At 48.3% G+C, this 27,647-nt stretch overlaps 1 protein-coding gene across 1 annotated transcript in view; it reads left to right on the top strand.

Annotated features, from left to right (window-relative positions):
• Positions 1-27,647, top strand: part of SNX29 (sorting nexin 29) — a gene marked incomplete at both ends in the record, with an annotated part of 539,882 nt that overhangs the window by 108,529 nt on the left and 403,706 nt on the right. The window contains 2 exon segments of the mRNA XM_079720019.1: positions 9,110-9,173; positions 11,344-11,472. Of these exon segments, the coding sequence (XP_079576145.1) occupies positions 9,110-9,173; positions 11,344-11,472 (193 nt within the window).

The raw sequence follows: 27,647 nt of genomic DNA on the forward strand, positions 1-27,647 counted from the left end.
ATCTTCTCAGGTTAGCACAGCAGGGTGGAGGATGTAAGGGCTCACAGGGGCCTGGGTTCTGGGTCCCAACGTGCCTACCTCATTCCTAGGGCCGCTCGGTCTCTGCTCTCAGAGAGCTGTCTTGGTGATGCTAGTACAGCAAGAGACCCAGCCAGCCAGTGGCGAGTTTACTGAATCAACAGGGATCCTTTTCAGAGTCTGGGATCCCCTGTGGCTTTGCCCCTTCATCAGGCCGAGGGCTCTGTGGCTCATGCCTGACATTTCAGATGCCAGCCACTTGGCTAAACTCAGCCTTCTCTCTGCGTTGAGTGGTCTTGTCCTCCCGGAGGGGCTTTATTGGCTTTTCTCTTGGGTGGGCTTCTTCCTGGTGCCCGCATCTCATGTTTCCCTGGCCAGGCCTCTGCACCTGACAACAAAAGGGGCCCAGCAAACCGTCCTTGGCTAAGCTCTCAGCAGGTGGATCTTGGTGGAGTGACTTGGAACTGTTTGCTCTTGCGCCAGACGCCTCTGCTCCCATCCTCCTTTGTCGGAGACTGTGGCCCATCCCAAACTTCTGGAAGTCTCTATCAGAGTCAGCCAGCCACCCTCGGTCTCACCACCACCTCACCCTACAGACGCCTGAAGCTCCAGCCCCTGTGCAGTGCAGGCCCTCGGCTGGCTCGCCTCTGGGGAACCAGTGAGGGTAGAAGAAGATGATCTAGGGCAGGAGGCTGAGCAGGGACAGCTGGAGGGACAGAGGCAAAACTGAGGGGACCTTGGAAGAGGCAGGAGGGATCCACAGTGTCTGAGGCAGCAGCTGCTCCAGGGCTGTGTCGCATTTATTAAAGCTGGGCCCGCAGCCCCTTCTTGGGTTCCAGCCATGGGGCCCCACCGTCGGCACCGGTGTCTGGCAGGCCGCACACCTTACCACAGAGGGCCCGCAGTGGAGAAGGCTGGCACGGGGAGCGGGGGCAAGGGCTGCTGGATGTTCCCCTAACTTTTCCTTAAAGGGCCAGCTGGTAAATGTTTTAGGCCGTGCGGCCCCTCGGTTTCTGTCACAGTAGCTCAGATCTGCCTCAGTAGCATGATAGCAGCGTAGACAATATGTAAACAGACAGTGGGGCTGTGTTCCAGTAAAACTGGCGCCGAGCCCTGCCCTGTCCGGGGAGGTCAGTGATATTAGCACCATTTTTCCAGCTGAGGGCACGAGAGGCGAGGAAGGACCCAGAGCTGAGACCTGTGGGATCTGGGATTTGATTAGAAGACCTGTGTTCTTTCTCTTCTGCCTGGTCGCTGTCCCGAAGAGCTTAGGAGCTTGGTTTCCACAGTGGACCAGTTTTTTTGTTAGATTGGCCCTCAGTGTGCAAAAGTTTAAAAAAAAAAAAAAAAGCAAAACTATCATTTCCTTAATGGACTTGTTCTTTGCTTGCATGTTAAGATGGGCTTGTGCTGCTACATATGGCATAAATGTTTGTTCCCATATTTATATTGTTTTTATTGCTGCATTTCACATATTTAAATTACTCTGTCTGAACTTTATTTCCATATGTAGTAGCTGCAGAGATTTAAGTCTTGTTTCTTGCTCCCAAAATGGTACCCTGCCTTGGCAACATTTATGGACAAATCCATCCTTTCTGCAGTGATTCAAAATGCTCTGTATCCCAGACTGATTTCCTACGGTTAACATTGTCCCATGTTCTTGACTGGATTTGCTGTTCAGTTCCCTGAAGCCAGGCAAGGAACTGATTTCGAGATGGATCATTCTTTGCCTTTCAGCCTTAGGAGAGGGAGACCCCGATTCAGCCGGGCTCTGTAGAGGCTGCAGTACAGAAAGGCTGCCCTGTTGTCCCTCGAAATGTGTGCTGAGGCAGGTAATAAAGAGGAAAGGAATCACAATGATAGAGACTAACAAATAATGGGATGCGCGGTGCTGGGGAGAGGAGAGAAAATTACAAGTTAGGGAGCGCCTCTGCCAGTGTGTGTCACTGGAGCTTGGAGAAGTAGAATGTTTATGTGATGTATGGAAATCAATCCCAGCATTACCTATGCAAGGAAAGTCAGCAAAGCAAATGCATAGAAAGTTAAAGCCTGTCAAAAGGGTGATTTTTTTTTTTTTTTTTTTTTTTACGGGGGTGCGTGGATACCAGCTCTCAGGCCGTTGTCTTTTTCACCATTAACCATGAATGTTCTGTGATGGTAACTTGGGGAAGGCAGAGAGGACAGTCTGACAGCTATTTTTTTTTTTTTTTTTTTTTTTTAAAGATTTGAGGTATCAGAGTACTGCTTTACCTGTATTTGTGTCCTCAGTCATTCTGATGTTGATGCAGATACAGGGCATGGTCCAAGAGGCTGGAGGTGCACAGTGTGTGGGACGGGGGAAGGAAGGGTTATGACAGGATGATGGTGTGGATCAGTCAGCGATGGCCATCCCCCTGCTTCTGTGGCTTCTGTGCGGTGTGACTGTGGCCCCTTCGAGGTGAACTTGTGGCCAAGACATCTCATTGCAGCTACTCGTAGCTGTTCTTTGCCAAAAGAGCATTCATACCTTTTCTGGGTCCTCCTGGGAAACACTTCCTCCTCCAAGTTTCCTTTCCCCCATGGACTGTACGCTTTTCAGCTGCAAAAGCCTGGGTGGTGCTGTTTGGGATCCCCGTGTGCTGTGCCTAAAAGTCCAGAAGCTGACCTGACACTTTTGCAGTCTCCCCCAGTTGGCACCTCACTCTTTGGGTCTGATTTCCCACATTGCCCATGCTGAGCTGGTTTGATGGTTCATAAAATTCTCTTGTCTAGTCTGCTGCTCTAGGGCATAGCCCACTTGAAAAAATTCCTTTTTATTTCCCAAGGTTGAGGTGCACAGGAGCTCACTAAATCCTGTAACTCCTGAAAATGTGACCAGTGGAACCCACTTGTGCTTGGATGGTCACTGCTGCCTTGGGCCCCACCCTCCCCTGCCCTTGAAGGGAAAGGCACTAATTATGGTGATCAGTAACATTTGTTGAATGCTTTCTATGTGCTGGGCGTTGAATCCTTAACAGTGCTTCTGTGAAAAACAAAAAACGCTTCTGTGAGATAGAGACTGTCAAGATCCCATTTATAGATAAGGGGGTCAGGTGCTCAGAGAGGGTGGGTAACTTGCCCAAGGTTACCCAGCTGCAGAGGCCAGATTCAAACCCGGGTCCTGACTCTAGAGATCATGCTCTGAAATACACGACCCTGAAACCTGCATTCGCTGCAGTGTGAACACCACCGGGAACTTCAGTCTCTTTCAGCATCCCACAGGAAATGTGGCTTTATCCCCTTTTGTATTTTGCTGAAGTAGAAACCTGCGCGAGGTTACCAGGCAGTAAGTGGCTAAGCTGGGGCTTGAACACAGATCTCCCCAGCCCTGGGACCTATTGGTAGCAACCTTCCGTGGGTCCTGCTCCTGTCATTGCAATGGAAGCTACTGGAACCCACACCTGACCTCTTCTTGCCCCTGGCAGGTCCCCGCTGAAGCACTTTATTTTTCTCCAGCTCTTGGACCTACTCAGGGCAATTCCCACAATTTTTGGCCTTAGAGAGGGTTTTGGAAGGCGACTTGGGGCCCCGTGGGCAGCTTGGCTTGTCCCAGTGTGGGTTCCTGCTCTTTTTTTTTTTGAGTGTCCTCATTTTTTGAGTGTCCTCATTAGGTGGTCCTGAGAATTGAAACGAGGCTTTGGTGCTGTCGTGTTACTAGACACAGAAGTACCCACCACGTGACAGCTGGTACCTTTGCCCTCCATTTTAGTTGTGTTGTACTCAGGTAGGAATCGTCTCTCTGCATCACTTATTTTCCATAAACCTTGACCAGGCTCCTGGCATGTGGGAGCTCTGGGGACCCCAGATGCACGGCATGCTGTGCGCCTTTAAGGAGTTGTGAGGTGATTGCAGGAGACAGAGGCAGTTAGCTACTGCACACTCTGCAGCTTGCTGAGGGGTAGGAGAATCACGGAGGGCTTCCTAGAAGAGGTGCCTTTTCATCCGGGCCTGAGTAGGTGGGTTTTATCATATTGGGATGGAGGGGGTTGGTGAACACAAGGAAATCCATGAAACAACAGTGTGTTGGAATATCATTCAGCCTTAAAAAGGAAGGAATTCCTGCCATGGGTGACAACATGGATGAACCCAGAGGACATTATGTTAAGTAAAATAAGCTAGACCCAGAAGGACAGACACCGCCTAATTCCACTTATATGAGGAATCTAAACTAGTCGAACTCTGAGTTGCAGAGAGTGGAAGGGGGGTTGCCAGGGGCTGGGGCAGGAGGGAATGGGAGATGCCGTTCACCAGGTGTAAAGCTTCCGGCAAGCAAGACGGGTCAGCTCTAGAGACCTGCTGTATAGCATTGGGCCCGGGCATAGCCATTAACATCTATGAAGAGGAGAGAGCTCGTGTGAAATGTTTGCACCATAATGAAAAACTTTTGGGTTTATTCAGGGAGAGGCGCTCACGTTTGTGGGGAGGGACGAAATAGTACGGTCACATCCCTCGGGGGAAGTCCCTCGAGAAGGCTCTGTCACAGGCTCCTGGCCCAGGTGGATTGCTGTCTGCAGTAGAGGCCAGGTAAAGGGGTTGGTGACGCCTGGTGACGCCAGGAGAGGGCATGACACCAACATCTCAGCATAAGGATCGTGTTCGTGGGCAGTGAGCTGCCCCCTCCAGGACAGGCTCGGCACAGCCACAGGACTGAGGGCCCTGGAGCACGACCCTCCTGTCCTGTTGGGTCCAGGGCACCCGGTGCCAAGCGCCGTGGTGGTGGGTGTGCGTGTGCTGGGCACGTGTGCTCTGCCGAGCTCTCATCCCACTTACATCCAGTGCACGTGGCTCATTAGTGTAAATCAGGCACACGTGTGCCATGCGCTGCAGAACAGAAGGCTGGCATGATTCCTTTGATTAAGAGGAGATTTCACCAGGGGTTAGTGGCGAGGGAGGATGAGCAGGCAGAACACAGAGGCTTTTTAGGGCAGTGAAACTATTCTGTATGATACTGTCATGGGAGGTACATGTTGTCACATAGTTTTCCAAACTCATGGAATATGCAACACCAAGAGCGAAGCCTGATGTAACTGTGGGTGATTATGATGGGTCAGCATGGGTTCATCAGTTGCAGCAAATGTCCCACTCTGGTGGGCGTTGTTGATGATGAGGGAGGCTGTGCACACGTAGGCGCTGCTGGTGGACGAAAAAAACCCTGTACCTTCCTCTCGATTTTGCCGGGAACCTAAAACTGCTTTACAAAATAGTCTATGTTTAAAAAAAAAAACTCACTTCTTCTAGCCTCATGTTGCAATGATGACTATCCAGTCCTTTGCTCCCATAAGAAGTTTTGGCCAGTTGAGAACTCCAGAAGAAGTCCTCGTTAGAAGATTCAGATTTCAAACAGGCCTTGGAGTAAAGGAGCAGTTTCCCGAGGCTGCATCTCCAGTACCTGGCTGCAGCCTTGCCACCTGCTCTGGGTTTCTTGAAGATAAGAACCAAAGAGACACTACCTGGCCTGTCTTCAGTGATATATTAAGTCTTGAGTTTTTGTTTTTTTCCCCCACGGCTGTAGTGTCATGGGATTAAATTATTGGCTGGTTTTTGTTTTTACAGATTTATCAGTGTTTTTAGTTAGAAATGTGAAATCTAGCATTACGTCGAGTTCTTCTAGATTATTAGTGCTCCCCATTGCCGTCCACGACAGGCAGCGCCTTGACTTAGTTAGTACTGTCCTGTCTGGTCTCTCCTCTGAACCTTACAGCATCCCAGGGAGGTGGGAAGGTGGGTGCCGTTCACCCCTTGTGCCTGACAGGAAGGCTCAGAGAGGCTGAGAGCCAGGGCCCTCATTACCTGGTCACGTTCAGAATGCAAAGTCAGACTCTGTCTCCTCGTAGGCACATGTGAATGTGTGTGGTCGTCCTCCATTAAGAAATCCTCTGTTAAGGACTCCTTCCTTAGGTAAGTCGGGAGCCTGGCTCTCCCCTTGGGAAGGTGCCTTGTAGCCAGTAGTTAGGTGCTCAGTAGATGTTTACTAATGAATGAATGTGTGAGCTGGGAGGGCCGTTGTAACCCCAGGCAGCCCGTGGCCAGGCAGGCAGCACACGGTGGCTTTATCTGTGTCGCTATCAGCTCCCTTCCCCCCGGGACTGAAGGGCAACGGCTCGGCCTCTTTCCTATCTCTTTAGGCTGATTAACTCTGCTGAGGATAAAACAGATAATTAGTAAGGGCCTACTGTAGAGAACAGGGAACTCTTCTCAGTACTCTGTAATGACCTATATGGGAAAAGAGCCTAAAAAAGAGTGGATATACGTATATGTATAACTGATTCACTTTGCTCTACATCTGAAACTAACACAACATTGTAAATCAACTATATTCCAATAAAAATTAAAAAACAAAACAGAACAAAAATCTCTGCCAGGGCCTAACCCTCCTTCCCTCTGTTCTTCCCAGCCTTGCCCTCTCTCTGCTCGTTCTAACCTTTAGTAGTATCTTGTCTGGAAATGCTTTTTCTGCCCATTGTTTCCCTTTTGCAAATTTTCAGACCTTGCGAAAAGTGCAGAGGATCCTGTGTGGCTCTGGTCCTACAACCTGTGCCAGGAACTGAGCCCCCAGGGGTCCTGGTTGCAGCCTTGTTACCTGCACCCGTGCCACTCAGCAGCCTCGGTTCTGGACACAGCACACACGTCCCACGGGCCAGGGTCTTCTCCCCAGCCAGTTGGAGGCCTCGGTTTCCCTCCTAGCTCTGACACGTAAAGGTGTGTGGTTGTGCAGCTTATTTAATTACCTCTCAGGTTCGTTCTTCTGGCTTAATGTCACTGTGCGCTGTCGATGAAATAGTAGCTCTTACATCCCTGCATGTGAGTGGTGGTAATTATTGCTGTTTCCTGGGGTCGAGTGCAGAGGTTGGAATTGGACAGATTTGGACTCAGATTCCAGTTGTGTCTTTACACTTCCTCTCCCTGAGCCTGTTAGCAGGCCTGTAAAAGGGACTCAGAGATAGCTTCCATAGAGTTGCCCTGCGGCACCAAGGAGACAGTGTACCCGGAGCGCTTAGCTGGTGGGCGTTAGAATTATCATGAGTCCTCGAGCTTCCAAGCCCCCTGAGGGCAGGGCCACGTGGGCCTCCCCGCCTTCCTCGGGTCACCCTGCCATCCTCATGTGACCAAGCTCACGCCTGTCCCTGCACCTTTGCACGTGCCTTGTGCCTTGTGGAGTGTTTCCCTCCACAGAGCAGCCCGCGGGTTCCCTCCCTTCCTTCCTCGGGCCTCTGCTGTCATGTTGTCCCCCAGAGAGGCCTTCCCGGAGCACCCCAGGAAGTGGCACCCTCCCACCACCCGTCTGTGTACCGCACCGGGCTTTCCTCCTTGCATGTCTTGTCGCCACGACTGCTCCATGCTGCTTTGTTTGTCCCTCTTCTGGGGAGGAGGCCTGCCTGCTGCAGGTAGAGACTTTGGTCTCCTCTGTTCACCCTCTGCCCACAGTGCCGAGAGCAGGGCTTGGACTTTGTAGGTGCTCAGTAAGTTCGCATCGACCCAGTGAATTTTGAATCTTCCTTGGTGACACCAGGAGAGGGACACCTCAGACACGCCTCCTCATCAGCACCTTAGGAGGCCCAGTTTCTCACTGTGTGACCCGCAGGTTTCATGCTGTCACAGGTGCGATGGGGAAGCCAGGGCCTGGACCTCCTAGTCGTGTCCTTGTGATGCCCACGTGGCTGCTCTGGGTCAGAAAAGACAGGGAGGGTCTATTTTTTGTCCCATATCTTCTGAACAGAGTGGCTTCTGGTGTCTGACCCAGAAGCTGAGGAGGAGCCCCCAAGATTCCCCTCCTTCTCTTTCTTCCCCTGGGACCTGGGCTGTGGGCTTTTATTTCCTCTGTAGCAGCCTGAGGGCAGCATGGGTCCTGGGACCTATTTCTTGCCTCAGGGTCTTTGGTGGGTCTCTTTGTGCCCGGGCATTCTGAGTATAAGTGGACCGAGGGACCTGCCTATTTATCTGTGTCCTCTTCCTCCCCCATTTCCCCCTCCTTTCCAATGTATTTGTACCCCAGCAGTGTGGGGTAGTGTTTCTTAGGTGTGTGTAAAGGACTAAACAAGATAGCGCCAGTATGGGCTTTGAACAGAGCTCGGCAAGTAGAAGCGTTCAAATTTTAGCTAAAAAAAAAAGAAACCAAAAACCATACTTCTTCCCAAAAGAGGACCTGAAGCAGCATATTAAAACAGATTGAAAAAAATAGAGTGAGATGGGTTATATGTAAATTGGCACCAGGTGGAAATACAGGTTGGCGATCAGAGGGAGGGTTAGGACACGTCGTGGTGGCCACAGGGCCATGTGCACTCACTGGACTTGTAACTTTGGCTGTGAGCTTCCTCACAGCCAGTCCCAAGAGGGACATAAAGTTCACAGGGTTCCTTAGGGAAAAAAATAAAACAAAACTGGCTTTCCAGGAGAAATTCACAAGTTCCTGGTCTTGAGATCTGAGAGTTATGGTAAACAGTCCACCGTGGGTGGACAGTGACAAGTTTTTGATGTAGATGGGAAACTTGGGTGCTTACTGATTTTAAAGGGGTGATTTTCTATCAGTGAATGCTTTCCAATGTTGACGATGTCAGGAGAGTCACTCCTATAGGTAATTATGGACTGTGCATTGGAGAGGCCCCACCCCCCTTCAGAGTCTATGGGAGTCAGCGCAGGAAAACCAAATCTGTTAGTGAACTTGAGTATTTCTGTGTGGGTATGGAGTCAGTTGTCATGTGATCTGCTGTCTGATCTGCGGTTGATAAAAAGCTGTAACTGGGAACATACTCTTGTTCAAAACAGTTGCTGTCCAGTAGTAGAGACTTGGAAAAGTGCTTAGAAATTACCAGCCTGTTTCTTCTGTAGCAGCTGATTATATTCACTAAGGAAACGCCTCCACAGTTATTCTCATCCTGCTCTGCCTTTGGGTTTTGTGTGGCTAATGAGAGTGATTGACTGAGCCCACTGGATCTCTTAGACTGTATAGGAATTATTTTTGAAAGGGAAAAGGGAACTTGTCTAGACAAGTGGCCCTAAATAGCACATAATCCAGACCGATGTGGTGTAGCAGGCGGGATCTGCCGGTTAACTTGGACTTGGCTTTCTTCCTTAGGTGAACTGCGACAGGCCATCGTGGCCATGATGACGAGGAAGGATGAGCTGGAAGAAGAGAACAGGTATCGAGAGCTCCGTGCTTGAGGGGCAGTCTACCATGGACATTCTGCATCTGGGGCAGAGAGAATATCACCGTGAAGGAAGTTTTGCTTTATTGGCAGAGTTGTGACCAGTGATTTCTTATTTTTTTGGTCTGGGATGTACCACTTTAGCATATATATCATGGCTTGAGTGTTAGCAAGGAATGAAAAGCGTATGATCCCCGCGCTATCTTAGAACAAATTGAAAATTTGTAAAGCCATCTTTTTTATTTTTTAATTCTTTTTTAAAAAAACAGCCTTTGAGATAGAATTCACATATCATTCACCTATTTAAAGTACTCAATTCAATGGGTTTTAGTATATTCACAGATATGTGCGACCATCACCAGAATTTTAGAACATTTTCACTACCTCAAAAAGAAGGTCCATCCCCATAGCTATCACCGTGCGACCCTCCTAAGTAGCGGGTAACCTTTAATTCAGGGTCTACCCGTCATGTTCCAAGCACTAGAATACTTAAAATTTTCTCAGGTCAGGGACACATAGGGCAAGATGGCATTTGAAGTCTTTTGACTTCCCCAAAAGCCTAGTTGCAGGCACCGAGAGGCCAAAGGGTCTTATTCATTTTGATTCCCTGTTGAAACCAGGGCTAGATGCCAGCCAGGTATTAGCCATGCTGCTACTGCTTGGCTGCCCAGACGTGAGCTCCTCCACTGCCAGAACCTTGTCTTGGCTACAGGGTGCTCAGTAGAGGGGTTTGCCTGCAGTTATCTGCCGAGGCTCTGCGAGTACGACAGGCTGCCTCCCTGGGGGCCGGGTGCCGGGTGTGTGTGTGTGTGTGTGTGTGTGTGTGAGTGAGTGTGTATGCTCATGTCACCCTCTTATTCTTGTACTCAGAGCAGTAATTGTGTCCCTAGTGACATGCAGTCGTGATTCTCCTTTTTAAGCCTCGATTTGGGCCCTGCTTGACAAGCTTCTCCCTCATCCTTTATGGAAGCATAGAAAAGCAAATAAGCGTGATTTGGAAAACAAAAGAGTTTTTTAAGAAAGGAATCTTCAGACAGTGCTATTTTCCAACGAAAATAAATTCCAGTGGCAGGCTGTAGACATTGTAGGATGCTTTTTCCTTGATCCAGCTGGGGCCATTATCTTGGAAAAAGCCATAGGTTTTGTCTTACCTTGTAACGAACAGTCATCACTGTTTGGTAATTTCTTCTCCTTCCCAGCAAGAGAAAAAAAATCACACTGTGTTTGTGTTGGGGGATTTCCAGGCCCCAAGAGGGGAACTTTCTCAAAACTTTCCAGGAACACACGTCTTGGGGTGGGGTGGGGGTTCAGTGAGCAGCGGGTGGGCAGGTTCAGACACTTTTGCTTATGTTCTGATGTCACGTGGCAAGTGTCCTCTAAATTTAGGATGTAGCTGCACCAAAGTTAGTAAATGTTCTATAGAAATAGCCATTTGAGGTCCAGTGACGTAGATGGTCCGAAGAACCCTGCTTGACTCATTTCCAGGTGGTAACTTGTGATTATTTCTGGAAGAGCTTCTGTCTTCTCTGCTGTTTAAGACCAAGGATGATAGATACGTAAGTGAATGTGTTCTGGAGGTTAACACACTCCAAATGTAATATAAAACACGTTCTATGCAATGTCAAATTGTATAGCTCCATGAGATACTCTATATGCTTGTTTAACCCGGAGGTGGCGATGGAGCAGGGGTAAGGTGTGCTTTGTGGCAGAAGGAGAAATGAGACTCCCGTTGTCTGTCAGATAACCGGAGCCTGTCTTCTGCTGTTGTGGTTTAGGTTGTTCTTTTGGCCTGTCCTGGCATCCTTTCCTTTGTTGAATCTCCTACGCAGCATGGCTGTGACAGAACGTCTCGGTTGAATGTGCTGCATCTCTGCGTGGGATGTCTTGAAGGGGGCTTGCCTGGGATTGGCTTAGCTCATTGTTTTCCCTTGATTTAAGCTGCCCACAGGCTCTCAGGGCCACAGAGCCAGGCCACAGATGGTTCCCCGGGGACTCATCCTAATTATGCTTCAGAGGCTCTTGAGCAGAGTTTGGTATCTCCTCAGATCAGTTTATATGAGATGGACTTGAACTGCAGTTTATGCAGAGCCTTGTGGAAGATGAATGAACTAAGATTTGACTCCACGGACTCCGGGTTGACAGCAGGTGGGCCTCCTCTTCCCAGGTCACTGCGGAACCTGCTTGACGGTGAGATGGAGCACTCGGCCGTGCTCCGCCAAGAGGTCGACACCTTGAAACGGAAGGTGGCCGAGCAGGAGGAGCGGCACGTCACAAAGATCCAGGCGTTGGCAAGGTAGGGGAGGGCAGAGGGACTTGGGGGGAGGCTTTGTTCAAACCCCAAGCACACCTTTCATCAATACTTTTTAACTAAAAAAAAAAAAGTGACCAATGGAAATAAAATCTATGCATCTGAAATTTTAACTTACTACATTAAATACTGAATAGTATGTATGCACATGGTTCAATATCCAAAAGGTACAAATGGTTAAACTCCGCCACCCCCAGCCACCTGGTTCGCCCCTGGAGGTGGGCAGTGTTGCCGTCCCAGAGATGCTCTGTGCGTTCCGTGAGCAGATGTGTACATTCGGAGGCACGAACTTTTTCTTCTTTTCCCTTCCCTTCCCTCCTTCCTTTCTGCCTTGATACAAATGGTCACGTATCCTACACCCCACTCCCTCCACAGCTTAGAGATTGTTCTGTGCTGGGTGCACAGAGCTGCCATCTTTCTAACAGCTCCCGATACCTCATTGCCCGCCTGCACCAGGATTCATTTGGCTGGCACGCCAACAGCCAGGCATCCCAGTTGCTTCTAGCCGTTTGCCTCTTCTAATAATAATAACCTTCGCATTTGTTATTTTGTCCCAATATGACTCTGTTTGCCAGAGAAATTCCTGGAAGTAGAATTGCTGGGTCAAAGCACAGTGCCTTTCTGAGTTGGATAGAGGTCATCAAGCTGCCCTCCAGGGAGGCTGGCCCTCACCCAGCACAGCCCTGCCCCCTGGGACGGATCCGACTTTGGGGTCTTTGATTAAATCACAGGGGAAAGCAGCGCTGGCAGAATATTTTTCACTTGCATCCCCCTAATTCAGAGTACGGTTGAACCTCTTTTTATTTGAGCCATCTTATTATACTTCCTTTTCTGTGACTTTGTTTATATCTTATTAATAATGAGAACTGTAAAGCAGCAGCCCCCTGCCAAGCTCCCAACTCCCATAATAACATGCGTTTTTACTGAATTTGTTCACATGCAAACGTATTTTTATGTACTGTACTTAAAATCTCCAGCCTGTCACTTCTTAGGCCACCTCCCTCCACCACTGAAGCTTCATGGTCACCATTTTCTATATGCCTGGATGTGGCATTTCATTGAGTTAATGCACCATATTAACATCATCATTTCTGATTGCTGGACACTTGAGTTCCAGTTTTTTTCCCCATTTTAGGTAAAATAAGCAGTTTATCAGGTCATTCTTTAAAACTACTTTAAAATTAGACCAGGAGATAAACCTGACTTGTGGATGTGCAGGGGAGCCCAGGGTTAAGTAAACCGACAGAAGCAGCATTTACCATCCTCGTGCTGCCAGCGGGTGTGAGTGGCGCTAATGTAATTGCCGTATACATGTAACTGAAAGTTGGCGCCGTGATCCCATGTTTAATTTTAATTTGAACTTCTCTCCTTTGTTCACATTTGAAAATGACATCTCAAGAGCATCACAGACCATTAAATGACTATGATAAATATGGTCCCAGGTGCCTAACTTGGCATTTTCTCAACCGGACCTGCATCTTACCTGGCCATGCTAGGGTTCTGTGGTGTAATTGTGTTTTATGTTGTCATAAAGACTGAAGTCTGTGGAGACTTGGGTTCTGAATCATCAAAGAAAGACAGACTTCTGTCGCCTGTCATTTTTATTGTGTTAGGAGCCAGCTCAGCCTTGAGTCCCTGCTCCACTGCTTGCAAATTGTGCGTTTTGGGTGAACTGCGTCACTGCCACAAGCATGCGTTTCCTCGTTTATGAAATGGAGAGGATGATCTTATCCCCCTGCGCGGGCCCAATGAGGAGGAGTGTGTGTGTGAAAGTCCATAAGGCGCTGGGCAGCGATGTGCTATTGGAGTGTGTTTTACAGTAAATGTATTTTGAGTATATGATAATTTTGGGGTAAATTTTATTTAGCCCATGAATGGAATAGAAAAAAATAACTTCTTAACTGAGCAAGTTTGTAATCTGAAGCCTCCCCATTTAAGCAGTGGGTAGCTGAGCTTTTAAGGTGCCTGAAAGTTTGCAGTTTGCAGGTAGAAGGAACATGTATAAAGCAGGCAAACACTTCAGAAGGAGAAAACAGGAAGAAAGCAAACAGAGCAGTGGGATGTGTAAGTTTTGAAAAATTCAACTGCTGACGTGTTGCAGACAGACTTGACCTCTGCCAACTGTCAGAACTTTCTCCGGGCTTCTGGCTGCAGGAGGAGCAGCTGTCTGTGTTGTCAGGTGATGGACCCTCTTGGTCAGTTGTGGCTTGGGGGCTGGGGGGTGCTGTCACCGAAGGGACACAGGCAGGATGTGCAGGGTCACAGGCTGGAGGCGAGGCCCACATGAGTGCACCAGGGCTGCTCTGTTCTAGGTCCCCACGTGGCCAAGTGGCAGGTTTCATAATGCGGGTGGTTTAGCCTAGTGGTTGGTGGCACGGATTCTGGCGTTGGATCCTGCGGGTCCAATCATGGCTCTGCTGCTTAGTAGCTGTGGGACCTCAAGCAGCTTACTTAACTTCTCTGTCTCTTTTTCCTTGGCTATGAAATGAGGATAAGAGAAGTCTCCACCTCATAGAGTGGTTACATAATAAAATGACAGACCATATGTCGGCTCCATGAATGTGCTTCATAAATGCTCAAAAATGTTAACTATCATTATCATTTTTCTCAAGTATAATAATTATATTACTAAGAAACCTTGCCTAATCAATAGTTGTATTTTAACGGCAGTGGTGAAGAAAGAATTAAGAATTAGGTTATTTCCAACTCAAGAAAGTGAAATTATTTCTGCCGTGAGTATGCTAATGCTAAGAAGCGTGTTTGGGTATATGTGGGGCTTACTGGCTCTGAGTGTAGAATTGTAAAATGGGAACATCCCTGAGCAAACCTAGCGTTTTAGTACACATTCATTTTGCTCAAAATTAATGGCTTTCCTTTCGTGCTGTCATGGCTCAACAAAGAGCAAGATCATATAGCCAGCCCAGTGCCTTTGTGGCACCAAGCAGCTGCTCCTTGCTGGGCGGAGGCATTGTAATCAGTTGCTGTTCAGGGTCGGTATGTCTCATTCCCTGAATAATTGATTGCCTTATTTCCTGTGGAATTAAGAATACTCAAGCTAAACAACAGGGTCCTATGATATAAGCACAGGGAACTATATTCAATATCCTGTGATAAACAGGCTATGAAATGGAAAAGAATATGAAAAAGAATATATATATGTGTATAACTGAATCACTTTGCTGTTTAGCAGAAACTAACACAACATTGTAAATCAACTATATATACTTCAATTAAAAAAAAAAAAGAAAGCTCAAGCTATGAGACAGATGTTAGCAGAAAGAAAACACACATTTACCTGAGCAGAAGTACCTTTGAGGGAAGCAAGTGGACAGGGTTGTGGGCTTATTGCAGGGACATTTTCTGCTTCTGCTCTTCATATTATTTACCCCTGGCTGTGTAACAAATTATCTCCAAACTTGACAATTTAAAACAGTGAACGTTGAGGATCCTCTACAGTTACTGTGAGTGAAGAATGTGAATGGTGCAGAGTTTCTCAAGGTTGCGGTCAAGCTGTTGGCCAGAGCTGAGGTCATCTGAAGGCTTGACTGGGGCTGGAGGGACCACTTTCCAGCTCCCTCCCATGGCTGTTGGCAGGAGGCCTCAGTTCCCTGCCATGTGGGCCGCTCTACAGAGCTGCTCACAGCCTAGCGGCTGGCTTTCTGGAGTGAGTAACCCAAGAGCAAGGGAACACACCCAACATGGAAGCCACCACAGTGGCTTTTGTATCCAGTCTCAGAAATGACAAATGATCACATCTGCTATATTCTGTTGTCACACAGCTCAACCCTGGTTCAACGTGGGAGGGGTCTACACATGGATGGAATACCAATAAGCAGGGGTCATTGGGGGCCACCTTGGAGGCTGCCTATCACACCCACCCTGGGACAAACACTACCCCAGTCTTCCTTGGCCGGCTTATCCTTCTCCCCATTCTGTCCCTGTGGTTTGGCAGGAATGACCCCACCACTGCCCCACCTGAGCTCCAGAGCAGGGTGGATGATGCCGGCCTGGTCAGTCAGCTTGTTCCATCCCTTGGCCACCATGGTTGGGTCACAGGATGGCGTGTGGCCAAGCTGATCTGGTAAGAGCCAATTCTAGCAAGAAGGGAGGATATGATGGAAGCCAGGGGCTGCTGGCAGCTGTCCTTCCTGCTGTGCGGGAAGATCCTGACCCCACATGGTGACAACACAGTGGCGGAGGGAGGGAGGGAGGAACCAACAGGCCTAATGATACTGTTAGAGCTCCTGGATCCCGTCCTCCCTGAAGCTGCTTTTCCTCTGGATTTGTCAGTTATGTGAGCCAATGAATTCCTTTTGTTACTTGAGCCAGGTTGTGACTGGTCTTCTCTCTGTTGCAGTCCCGAGTCCCGACTAACCAGGCTGCCTTTTGTGGTTATTAGGGGGTCAGAGCGAGTTGTTCTCTCTGTGTATGAGTAAAATCACTCCCTCAGTTACCAACTTGCCGGGGCCGTGACGCGACCTCCTTGTCGTGATGACCGAGGGGGTGAGGAAGGTGTCTTGAGAACCCGCTGGATCATCCCACAGAGCACTGCTCAGGGCCTCTCCTGCCTGTGTCTCATGTCGGAACCAGCCTTCCGAGCGCCCTTTTGTCACGGCTTTTCTCCTCCTGAGGCGTTCTACTAGATGTGTGACTGGGGTCATTCCCTCCCCCTTCTGAGACTCTGGTTCTTCCTCTTTAAAAGTTTGAAGGGGGTAGTGGGTGTGGGGCCCTGTCCACACCTCGTGTACAGAGGTGTTAAGCAGGATGCTGTGCATGTGTCTTGGTCACTGCTGGTGTGGAAGGGCCGTGTCTCATCCTCAGCAGGGGGAGCAGCACAGACTCCTGGCTCTGCCACTCAGTAGTTTCTCAAATCTCCGGTTACAACCGGGGCATAATAATCTTAACTATTGGGCTTCCCTGGTGGCGCAGTGGTTGAGAGTCCGCCTGCCGATGCAGGGGACACGGGTTCGTGCCTCGGTCCGGGAAGATCCCACATGCCGCGGAGCGGCTGGGCCCGTCAGCCGTGGCCACTGAGCCTGCACGTCCGGAACCTGTGCTCCGCAACGGGAGAGGCCACAACAGTGAGAGGCCCACATACCAAAAAAAAAAAAAAAAAAAAATCTTAACTATTATTCATGCTTTTGGCGGCAGAAACCCAAACCAAATTAGCTTGGGTCCGCAGGGGAATGTTGTGTTGCTGGAACTGGTCCCTGGACCTGGGTGCTCCCGTGAGGTCAGTGAGGTCAGTGTTCTTCACCCCCTGCTCTTGGCTCTGTGTTAATGTCAGTCTCAGTGCCTCTGCACTCAGCAGCAAAGATGACCTGTGTGACCCCAAGCCCCCTGCAGGATCCAGAGAGAAGAGACTCTTTCTCCCGTGTCCATATGTAACATTTCAGGAAGTCTCTTCCTTGGGCGTGTCATGGCCAGGAGTGAGCAGAGGCCGTGACTGACAGCCTTGCCAGGTCCCCAGGGCAGGCGGGGGCAGATGAATCCTGTCTGTTATGCTTCCTCCCTCGTAGGATCGTGGAGCTCATGCTCCTACAGCACTCAGCGTAGCTCGAAAATTATCATAAGTGCTCAGTGGGCGTTTCCTGATTGCTTCTTCCTAGCTGCTGCCTTGGCCAGGCCTGGAGAGGGATGCTGAGGCTTGGTCAGAATTTCGTGGGTCCTTCACTTGACCCATTTTCCCGTGCAACGAGCATCTTGGAGCCTGTAAATCCCCTTTGCTAGTTAAGCCATTTTGATTCGGGTTTTCTGTTTCTTGCTTCATCAGGAACACTCACTGACACGGAAGGCTTTGCCCACCATCTCTGCCCCACCACTGGCTAGGTCACATCCCTCTGTGGCTGTCCTTCCATGAGAACCAGTGTCACGCTGTAGTTGTATCATTGTCAGTTGTGTGTCTGTGTTGTGTTTGCTTTTAGGCTGTAAGCTCCACGGGGTCAAGGACCGCAGCCTCCGTGCTTTACCTTGTTTGTCTTCCGTGTCCCTGGCCTCACACCTGGCACACAGTAGCTGCTCTGTAATAGTGGTTAAATGAGGGAGTGCAGGGACCATGGGGCCAGTGACAGTGCACTTGGTCCAAGTCTCACTGAGGAACGTCAGCTCTTGGGTCACCTGACAGCTCTCCTCCTGTTAGTGCTGTCCCTCAGCACAGAACCGTCACACTGAACTTAGCTTCAGATCTGTCGCTGGTTGTCATTTGCCCCACGGTGATGTTCTGGTCAAGCTTGGTGACTTGTGGCTCTCTGGAAACCCCTCAGCCATCTACTTAAATCTTATCGATTAAGATAGGTAGGTAGTGTGAGATCTCTCAGTATGAAGTGATGGAAACCCGCTGAAAACTGGTGCTGTTGATTGGCTTGTATAACTGAAAATTTCGAAGAAGAGCTAGCTCTCTGCCCAGCTGGACCCAGGGGCTTGGGGTGGGGGGGTGCCTACAGGACCTGCTTCCTTCTGTGTCTCCCCTTTCTTTCCTTCGCTCACAGCTTCATTCTCAGGCCTGCTATTCTCCTGTGGTGACAAGAGGGCCCCCTGGCAGCACTAGGCATAAATCCCGTTGGCTTGGCACCCAGTGGAAGGAGAGCACATCTTCCCGAAAGCTGGGGAGAAAGTCCCGGGCTTCACTCTCAGTTCCCCAGTGGGATGTGTTACTTTTGCTGCCGGGCCTGGGTCACGTGCCCACTGCAGCCAGGAGGCGGCTCGCTTTTCCTCACCTAGCCACGCGGAGCAAGAACAAGCGACAGCGACGTTTCCTCTCAAGGACAGTCGGGGAGCATGTCCCATCAGATGGGGGTGAGTGGTGGGGAGGCAGAGTGTGGGTGACCCCTGCGGTGGGCTCAGCTCCTCGTCACATTTGGAGACTGTAGGTTTCCTGAAGTAGAGGTATTGTCGTTCTGGAGCCAGCCCTCCCGTGAGTGATGGTGAAATCTGGGCTTCAGGTCATCCCAGTGTCTCTGCGTGTCTTTCCTGGGTGGGATGTTTACGTCTGATATAATTTGGCCTCGTTAGCAAGTGCCTAGTCCAACCACTTTGGCATCATTAGACATATAGTTCTCAATTTTAGCCCAGTATCCCTTAAAAAAACCCCAACCCCTTTAACTATCCTGAAATGAAATTCATAGCTAACATACCCTACCTGCACAAATAATTTTAAAAGTCAGTATAACACCCTAACTCTAATATGAAGGAGAAATAATAGGAAAGTAGTTTATAATATTAATACAAAGTAGATTACAATATATATTGGCTGGGCATGAGCTTTGCTAGAAAATCATGATGCAGTTAAGTGCTCATACCTACTTAAAACGCATAAGTTTGGATTTAAAGGCGGTAAGGTCAGAAGTCACTCTTTAGAAGAAGTACAGAAAGTGAAAGAGCAGAGCGTGGGTGGACCCCAGGGTAAAACTGGTTTATTCAGTGTGTAGTTAATGAATTCAAGGACAGGCTCAGATGACAGACAAGCTTTTCACCCACGTCATGGGCCATCAGGACCATTGAAAGCATGGCAGGATGCAGTTTGCTCTGGGTTGTGTGCAACTGTCTTGTCTTTCAGGACAGTTCGTAGCCTTAGTTCTCCCAGTGCCGGTAGCACATTATCATTGTGGTGACTGAAAGCATCTCGACACTTTGGCCTTGCTTAGGCTTCGCTATGTCTTACAGTCACCCGGGGAGCTTTACAACCGTGTCCACTCCCAGTCAGAATCACCGCTTTAGCCCTTTCTGCAGTGTTCTCATCTTCAAGTTTGTAAACGTACCTTCAGAATTTTGTGTTCAAGAGCCTTGTGGTCCATGTTCACGTGGCCCCTCTTTTAGAATCCTTGTCCAGGGACCGAACCCCGACCACACGGAATTATCCGTTGAGCTCCTGGTGTCCCGGCCCACCCCGCCCCTCCCGTCCCTCACTCTTCCTTGGGTCCGAAGCGGCCTTCCCCAGGGTTGCTGGCGCTCTCGCTCGGCGGAGTCTCACTAGCTGAGGGAGTTGTGTTCTTGTCTTTCTCCCGCACGTCCTCGTCAGCAGCTGACAGGTCCTTGGTGACTCACACCAGAGCAGCCAAGGAGAGCGGAGTGCGTGGGGTGGGACTGGCGTGTGGGGACAGGGGTGAGGACACGACGCGCCTGTCAGGGAAGGAGACAACATGGCACGGGGGGAGGAGCTGGTTTCCCGAAGTTTAGTGCTGCCGGGATCCGGGGAAAGGTGGTTGGTTAGTTAATACTCATTTGTTCATGGGTTGATTCACTCATCAAACACCTGTTCTGTGTGAAGCTGGATCCGTCAGAGAAACCAGAGACAGCTGTCTACCTCTAGGTGCTGCAAATTAGGGGAGGACTGTATAAACACAGACTTCAACCTTTTGGCCAGTAGTTCCCTGTGCTCCAGTTGAGGTGGCCATTCTTGGAAGGAAGTCCGGGGCAAGCCTGGACTGGAGTCCAGCTTCTGAAGGCCGGGACTAGAGTAAGGTGGGTGAGGCCTGTGGGGTGCAGAAAAAGGGAGGCGCTCGCTCTGAGGGCCCTGCGACGGCTCCTTTCACTTCCAGATGTGTGATCTCAGCTGGTCATTTCACCCCTGACGCTTCTCATCTAGAAAACTGCGACATAGTAGTCTCTCCTTTCTAGATACTATCAATACGCAAAAGATAATGCACGAGAAGAGCTACGCACAGCGAGCACCCTGCATAAGTACTTAGTAAAAGCCAGCTGTGACTGTTACTACCGGTTTTGCGCAAGTAAATTATTCCTCCATTCAAGGCTGCAAAGAGCCGCTTTTGGGAGTTAATCTAGCCCGCTGTTGCTCGGATTAACTAACTATCTAATAAAGGATTCTCTGGGCTGAGGAGCTAAATGCCTTATTTAGACTTGGCTGTAGATACATTGCAGTCACCAGGGGAGCTTTTAAAAAATTTTTTTTTTCTTATTTATTTTTGGCTGCATTTGGGTCTTCGTTGCTGCGCACGGGCTTTCTCTAGTTGTGGTGAGTGGGGGCTACTCTTTGTTGCGGTACGCGGGCTTCTCATTGCGGTGGCTACTCTTGTTGCAGAGCACGGGCTCTAGGCACGTGGGATTCAGTAGTTGTGGCACGTGGGCTCAGTAGTTGTGGCTTGTGGGCTCTAGAGTGCAGGCTCTGTAGTTGTGGTGCATGGGCTTAGTTGCTCCGCGGCATGTGGGATCCTCCCAGACCAGGGCTCGAACCCATGTCTCCTGCATTGGCGGGCAGATTCTTAATCACTGAGCCACCAGGGAAGTCCCAGGGGAGCTTTTTTTTTTTTTTTTTTTTTTTTTTGCGGTACGCGGGCCTCTCACTGTTGTGGCCTCTCCCGTTACGGAGCACAGGCTCCGGACGCGCAGGCTCAGCAGCCATGGCTCACGGGCTCAGCCGCTCCACGGCATATGGGATCCTCCCAGACCGGGGCACGAACCCGTATCCCCTGCATCGGCAGGCGGACTCTCAACCACTGCGCCACCAGGGAAGCCCCCAGGGGAGCTTTTAAAACTGCTACGACCAGGCCGCTGTCCAGACTGATTACATCAGAATCTCTGGAGGCAAGACCCAGACTGCTCAGGTGCAGCCGAAGTTGACAGCCCGTGGCTCAGAGCAGCGCGTCTCAAACCGTAACGTGTCCACCAGGCACCTGTGGGTCATGGTGGACCTCGGACTCCAATTCCGCAGGCCTGGGCAGGGCCTGAGAGCAAGTATTTGTAACAAGCTCCCGGGTGGTGCTGATGCTGCCCGAGGCCACACGCTGCTATGAGTGTCCAGGACTCACACAGATGCTGGTGATGATCTGAAAGGGGAATTTCAGTGGTTCAAAACCCCTGGGCTCTTAGAACGATGTGAAGGCACTTGCGATTTTTTTAAAATCTCAGAACCAAGTTTGGAGTTAGTTTTTGTTTGTTGGCTTGTTTGAAGAAGGCAAAGCATGCTGTGGTCCACTATAAGAATTAGCACTATTAACATTTGTCATTTTTGCTTTTGATTTTATTTTTAACTGAACTATAAACAACATGCAGGCTTGCTTTTTGTGGGTTTTGGAGGATCTGCATGTGGGCTTTTAACACGAACCCATCATTCTGCAGCTTGCCTTGCTTGCCCACCGTCAGGTTGAATGCTTTTTGGTAAGATGCCCACAAGGGGGATTCTGGGATGGAATTCAGTCATGACTGGCCAGTGTGAGATTTCTTGAGAAAGCTCTTGTTTTTGTGCTTAGAAAAATTACTTTTGGGACTTCCCTGGTGGTGCAGTGGTTAAGAATCCGCCTGCCGGGGCTTCCCTGGTGGCGCAGTGGTTGGGAGTCCACCTGCCGATGCAGGGGAGACGGGTTCGTGCCCCGGTCAGGGAAGATCCCACATGCCGCGGAGCGGCTGGGCCGGTGAGCCATGGCCGCTGAGCCTGCACGTCCGGAGCCTGTGCTCCGCAACGGGAGAGGCCACGGCAGTGAGAGGCCCGCGTACCGCAAAAAAAAAAAAAAAAAAAAAGAATCCGCCTGCCAATGCAGGGGACATGGGTTTGTTCCCTGGTCCGGGAAGATCCCACCTGCTGCGGAGCAACTAAGCCCGTGCGCCACAACTACTGAGCCTGCGCTCTAGAGCCTGAGAGCCACAGCTACTGAAGCCCGCGTGCCTAGAGCCTGTGGTCAGAAACAAGAGAAGCCATGGCAATGAGAAGCCTGCACACGGCAACAGAGACCCAACGCAGCCAAAAATAAATACATTAATTATTTTTAAAATGTTGGAAAAGATAACTTAAAAAAATTACTTTTAAGTTGTAAAAGTAACATAACAACTTGAAATGGAAAAGAGAGTCCCAAATCTCACGACCCTAGCATGACAGTTATTTCTTAGTTCATTTAAGTACAATTTTTACATAGTTATACCACCATTAGTGTGTCCATGCAATTTTTTTTTTATTGAAGCAGAGTTGATTTACAGTGTTGTGTTAGTTTCTGGTGTACAGCAAAGTGATAAATTTTATGTATATATATATATATATATACACACACACACACACACGCATATATATATTCTTTTTCAGATTCTTTTCCATTATACCTTATAACAAGATATTGAATATAGTAGGACCTTGTTATTTATCTATTTTATATGTAGTGGTGTGTATCTGTTAATCCCAAGCTCCTAATTTATCCCCCTCCACTTTCCCCTTTAGTAACCGTAAGTTTGTTTTCTTTTTCTATGTCTGTGAGTCTGTTTCTGTTTCATAAATAAGTTCATTCATGCCTTATTTAATTTAATTAATTTATTTATTTTGGGGCACATCATGCAGCATGCGGGATCTTAGTTCTCTGACCAGGGATTGAACCTGTGCCCCCCTGCAGTGGAAGCGTGGAGTCTTAACCACTGGACTGCCAGGGAAGTCCCTCTGTCATATTTCAGATTCCACATAAAAGTGATATCATATGATATTTGTCTTTCTCTGTCTGACTCACTTCACTTAGTATGATAATCTCTAGGTCTATCCACTGTTGCTGCAAATGGCATTATTTCATTCTTTTCTTATGACTAAGTAATATTCTATTGTGTATATATACCACGTTATCCATTCATCTGTCAATGGACACTTAGGTTGCTTCCATGTCTTGGCTATTGTAAATAGTGCTGCAGTGAACATTAGGGTGCATGTATCTTTTTAAATTAGAGTTTTCTTCAGATATATGCCCAGGAGTGGGATTACTGGATCATATGGTATCTCTATTTTTAGTTTTTTAAGGAACCTCCATACTGTTTTCCATAGTGGCTACACCAGTTTACATCCCCACCAACAGTGTAGGAGGGTTTATACAGGCAATTTTTATTTTGTTTATAATATTTTCTTGTGTTTCCCTGTAGACTTCAAACTATGTTTAAGTAGAGATTTTTACCCTTAGAATATAAAAGAAATGCACAAATTACAACCCTTAAGTCTGGGAAGAACAGAAAAGTTTAAAGAAGAAAATCACTTGGACACAATTACTGTTAATGTGTTTTATTCCAGTTTATTTTATGTGTACATTCATTTTACATAATTCAGATCATTCTGAATCCATAAGTTGATGGTCTGCTTTGAAAACCAGTAGAATATAAGTAAATATAAGTAAAATATCCTCATGCTATTCGCTTATGTGGATATTACTTTTGATGGCCATGTAGAATTACATGTTGGGTTATGTCCTTGTTTCTCGCACCATTTCCTTTTCTAACCATTTCCCCCCTTCCCCTCTTTTTAGAATTAGTATTTCCATGAGCATATTTTTTTGTCCACTCCTTCTTTTATTTAAAAAAAAAATCTTGAGCTGGGTTTCTAGAAGTGGAATTCTCATTTTAGAAGGTATGAGTATCTGTAAAGACTTTTTTTTTAATAGTAATCTTTATTTATTTCTTTATTTTTATATTTTTATTTTTGGCTGTGTTGGGTCTTCGTTTCTGTGCAAGGGCTTTCTCTAGTTGCTGCAAGCGGGGCCACTCTTCATCGTGGTGCACGGGCCTCTTCACTATCGCGGCCTCTCTTGTTGCGGAGCACAGGCTCCAGATGCGCAGGCTCAGCAGCTGTGGCTCACGGGCCCAGTTGCTCCGCGGCACGTGGGATCTTCCCAGACCAGGGCTCGAAACCGTGTCCCCTGCATTAGCAGGCAGATTCTCCACCACTGCGCCACCAGGGAAGCCCTGTAAAGACTCTTGATTCATTTTGCCAAAATCCGTTCCAAGAAGAGGTGACTTGATCCCCCCTCCCCCATCAGTCTATGGAGGGCCTGCTTCCTTGGCATTTTTAATGGCTGTGTAGCACACCACAGTTTACGTCGCAGTTTTCATGTGGGTCAGTGTTTAGGCTGCTTCTAGTTTTCTGAGATTGTAGATAAAGGCTCAGATGATATCCCCTTGTCTGTAGCTCGTTCTGCCTCTGTCAGTTTCTTTCCTCAGCCTGTATTCCAGGACTGAGGTCATGGGGCAAAGGATACGAAGGCTTTAATGCACAAGTTATGTGGTTCTGGCTCCAGGGTGAGGCAGGAGGACCCACCCACTAGAGCTTTAGCTGGTTCCATCATCATTCATCACCACTTGGCTTCTGCTTTTGTGGCTGTGGAAGATGCAGGTATCCTTGGCATGAGTGATTCCCCAGCTGATTTTTCTTTTGGGAGCAGAGACACGGGAATCCCTCACAGGCCAGAGAATGGAAATGCCAAATGCATTCATGTCTGAACTTAGAACCATGAACGCTGGAGAGCCGTATACATTCCTTCATGACCCTTTCAGAAGTTTGTGACCTGTGTCAGTTTCCTAGATACTTTTTCCAGATGAAAATGATGCGCAGGAACAGACAGAGGAACAGGAGCACTGCACCATCTCTTAAAGCAATCACGCACAAGGGAGAAAGCCACGTGCTTGTTTATTTTCTCTAATGCTTCTCGAATCCAATCAAAGACTCAGGTTTTGTTGACGAACTAAAATTTTTAGGGAGTAAGCAGCAAGGTATCTTTGCATGCACATCTGCATTTTGAAGCACATGCCACCGTGGAATGGTTCAGCGGCAGAGCCGTTAGTAGTCGGCGCCAGATGTTCCCCACAAAATGTGCACCAGACACGGAATTGGGTGGTTCATCAAGATGCGAAAAACAGGCAGCTGTTAAGGGAAAAGGGAGATGGTTGTGTCTGAAATGTTTCTTTAGCCCATCACTTTTCCCCATCAAAGCACAGAAGCAGGAGGAGATAAAAAATTACCCAAACCAATCAGTGTGATAGAACTCTCATTAAAAGGTTATGATAATTGTCTGCTGGGGAGGGAAACGTGTTTACCATTCATCAACGCTCCATTTGCTGTCTTTTCTAACAAGAGGTAGGTAGAAAAGTCTAGAGGAGTAAACACAAATAACAGAATGGCTTTGAGGGATAACAGAAGAGCCCAGGAAAGGAGACCGAGGGGGGGAGAGATGATGCTACCGAGCAAACGTCGGTGTTCGTGTTACTTGAGAGAAATGGTTGAAGTTAAACAGCTGGACCTCCCTGATCCCGGGGGCTGGGGCCCTTTGCTCAGTTTAACGCCCTGGCTTCTTCCCCTTTGCCTTGGAAGAGGCAGAGTTGGTAAGCTGGTTCTCCGTAGAAAATAATTTTTCAAACCTTGCCTTTCCGGTACGATTCACAAGGTGGCAATTTCCATGTCACTGAACATGAAGTCTGGGTCTTAAATATAGCCAGCATGTGAATGCCCTGCAGGCGGTGACAGTGGCAATGACATCACTGCTAAGCAACTTCTTGTTATTTTGGAGCCGGGGAGGGGAGCAGCAGGAAGCTCAGCGGAGGGGAGATATTCTTGGCAGCAGCAGTAATGCACTTTAAAGAGAGGCAACTGTCAAGTCTAGTGGCTCTGGAAGTTTGCAAAGTTTATTTGTTCCACGAGCAAACAGAAGTTCACCGGGTTCGTCCCGGGTGCCAAACGCAGACAAGGCACAGACCCAGACACGTGAGATGCTCACCTACCATCACGCGGCTCGCGCCAAACAGCCATCACAGGATGTTTTATTTTAAGCAGAACTGTTTCTTCAAATGCAGTCTTTCTTGGGAGCTCCAAATGTAACCTTGCTGAGAGCTGAGCTGCACGGTTGGAGCGGAGGGCGGGGGTCCTGGAACACCACCTGCTGAACTACTAAACCCCCACGTGAGCCGCACCGAAAAGGCAATTTAGAAACGATCAGCTAGTGTGGAACAGGTTTTCCTTTGAGTTCGTTTCTCTCGTTTCTGGTAACGTGCAATAAGGAGTTGTTAGGGCTGAACTAAACCCGCAGATGGTCCCTGCAGCTCTTCTCCATCTTGTGAGGCTGTTTCGTTTCCCAAGGTGGTTTCGCTAGGAGTGGAGTTAACTGTGTCTTATGAAATATTCTTGTTTTCCTCCTCATTCAGTCATTGGTCTGTCAAATCTCATAGTGCAATCTCTCCCCTTCCCCCATTCTTTTTTCTTTTTTTTTTTTTTGTAGGATTTATCATCTTCTGATACGTTACTTATTACAGTCAGGTGTTACTGCATTTTTCTCTTACGCTGTAGGCCTTGTGGGGGCAAGGAGCTTTGTCCCATCTGTTCACAGATGGATCTATCTTGGGGGCCTGTGCAATGCCTGGCACATAATAGAGCTCAGAAATTTGTCAGATGAACAAATGAGTATTTGTCAATTACTTCTCTGCTGTTGCTCTGCTGTGTTTCTGGCTTAAGTTTCTAAGGTCCTTTATGGTCTAAGATGGCTGCTAGAGCACTAGCCATTACATCTACATTCTCAGCAGCAGGAAGGGTGAAGCAGGGGAAGGGTAAAAAGAGTGTGTGCCAACTGCTTTTAAGGAGGTTACCTGCAAGTCACTCAGAATAGTTTCTCCTACATTTCAGTGGCCTGTACTTATTCTGTTAGGGATGCTGAGAAATGTGTTTTTGTTTTTTAATAGGATACATTGTCACCCTAAATAAAACAGAAGAAGGGAAGAACAGGTATTTTGGAAGGTAAATAGCGGTCTGTGTTCAGTGCCTTGCACACTATAAGCTCTTACAGAACTAAACATAGAAAACCCCACTTCTTTTGTTACATGGAGTGACGAGGTAGCTTAAGTTCTGTTCTGTGGTCATCAGTATATCAGATTGACCCCATGGTGATTAACAAAACAGCTTTTGAGTCAGAAGGACCTTGGCTTAAATCCCTATATGAGCCGTGTGACCTTTGGCAAGTTACTTTAGCTCTCTGAGCCTCAATTAAAAAAAAAATCTATAAGATGGGGATAATATAGAACCTCCTCAAGGGTGATAGAGAGGATTAAGTGGTATAATGCAGGTAAAGAAACATGGCCTGGTGTCTGAAGCCTGGAAAGTTAATAAATGGAGGTTGTTATATGTCATCCCAATTCTTTTATCACCGTCCTCAGTCAAGTATGTTTTCTAGATGTCATCCACAGATGACAAAGACATGATCTCTGTGTTCCAGAAGCTCACAGAAGGGCATTCCAGGAAGAGAGAGCAGTTTGTGCAAAGGGAGAGAGGCAGGAAGCAGGAGGACGTGCTGAGAAAGCTTCAGGTAGCTTGCAGTGCAGCGTCCTGGAGTCCGGGGTACATGTGGGGACTGACTAAGGAAGGGTCTTGAAAGGCAGCCTGGGGACAGAGTCCAAAGGTCCCAGTGAAGCGTTTGGTCAGTGGGGAACTA

This window comes from Hyperoodon ampullatus, assembly GCF_949752795.1.
Source record: "Hyperoodon ampullatus genome assembly, chromosome: 14".
NCBI classification, from domain to species: domain Eukaryota; kingdom Metazoa; phylum Chordata; class Mammalia; order Artiodactyla; family Ziphiidae; genus Hyperoodon; species Hyperoodon ampullatus.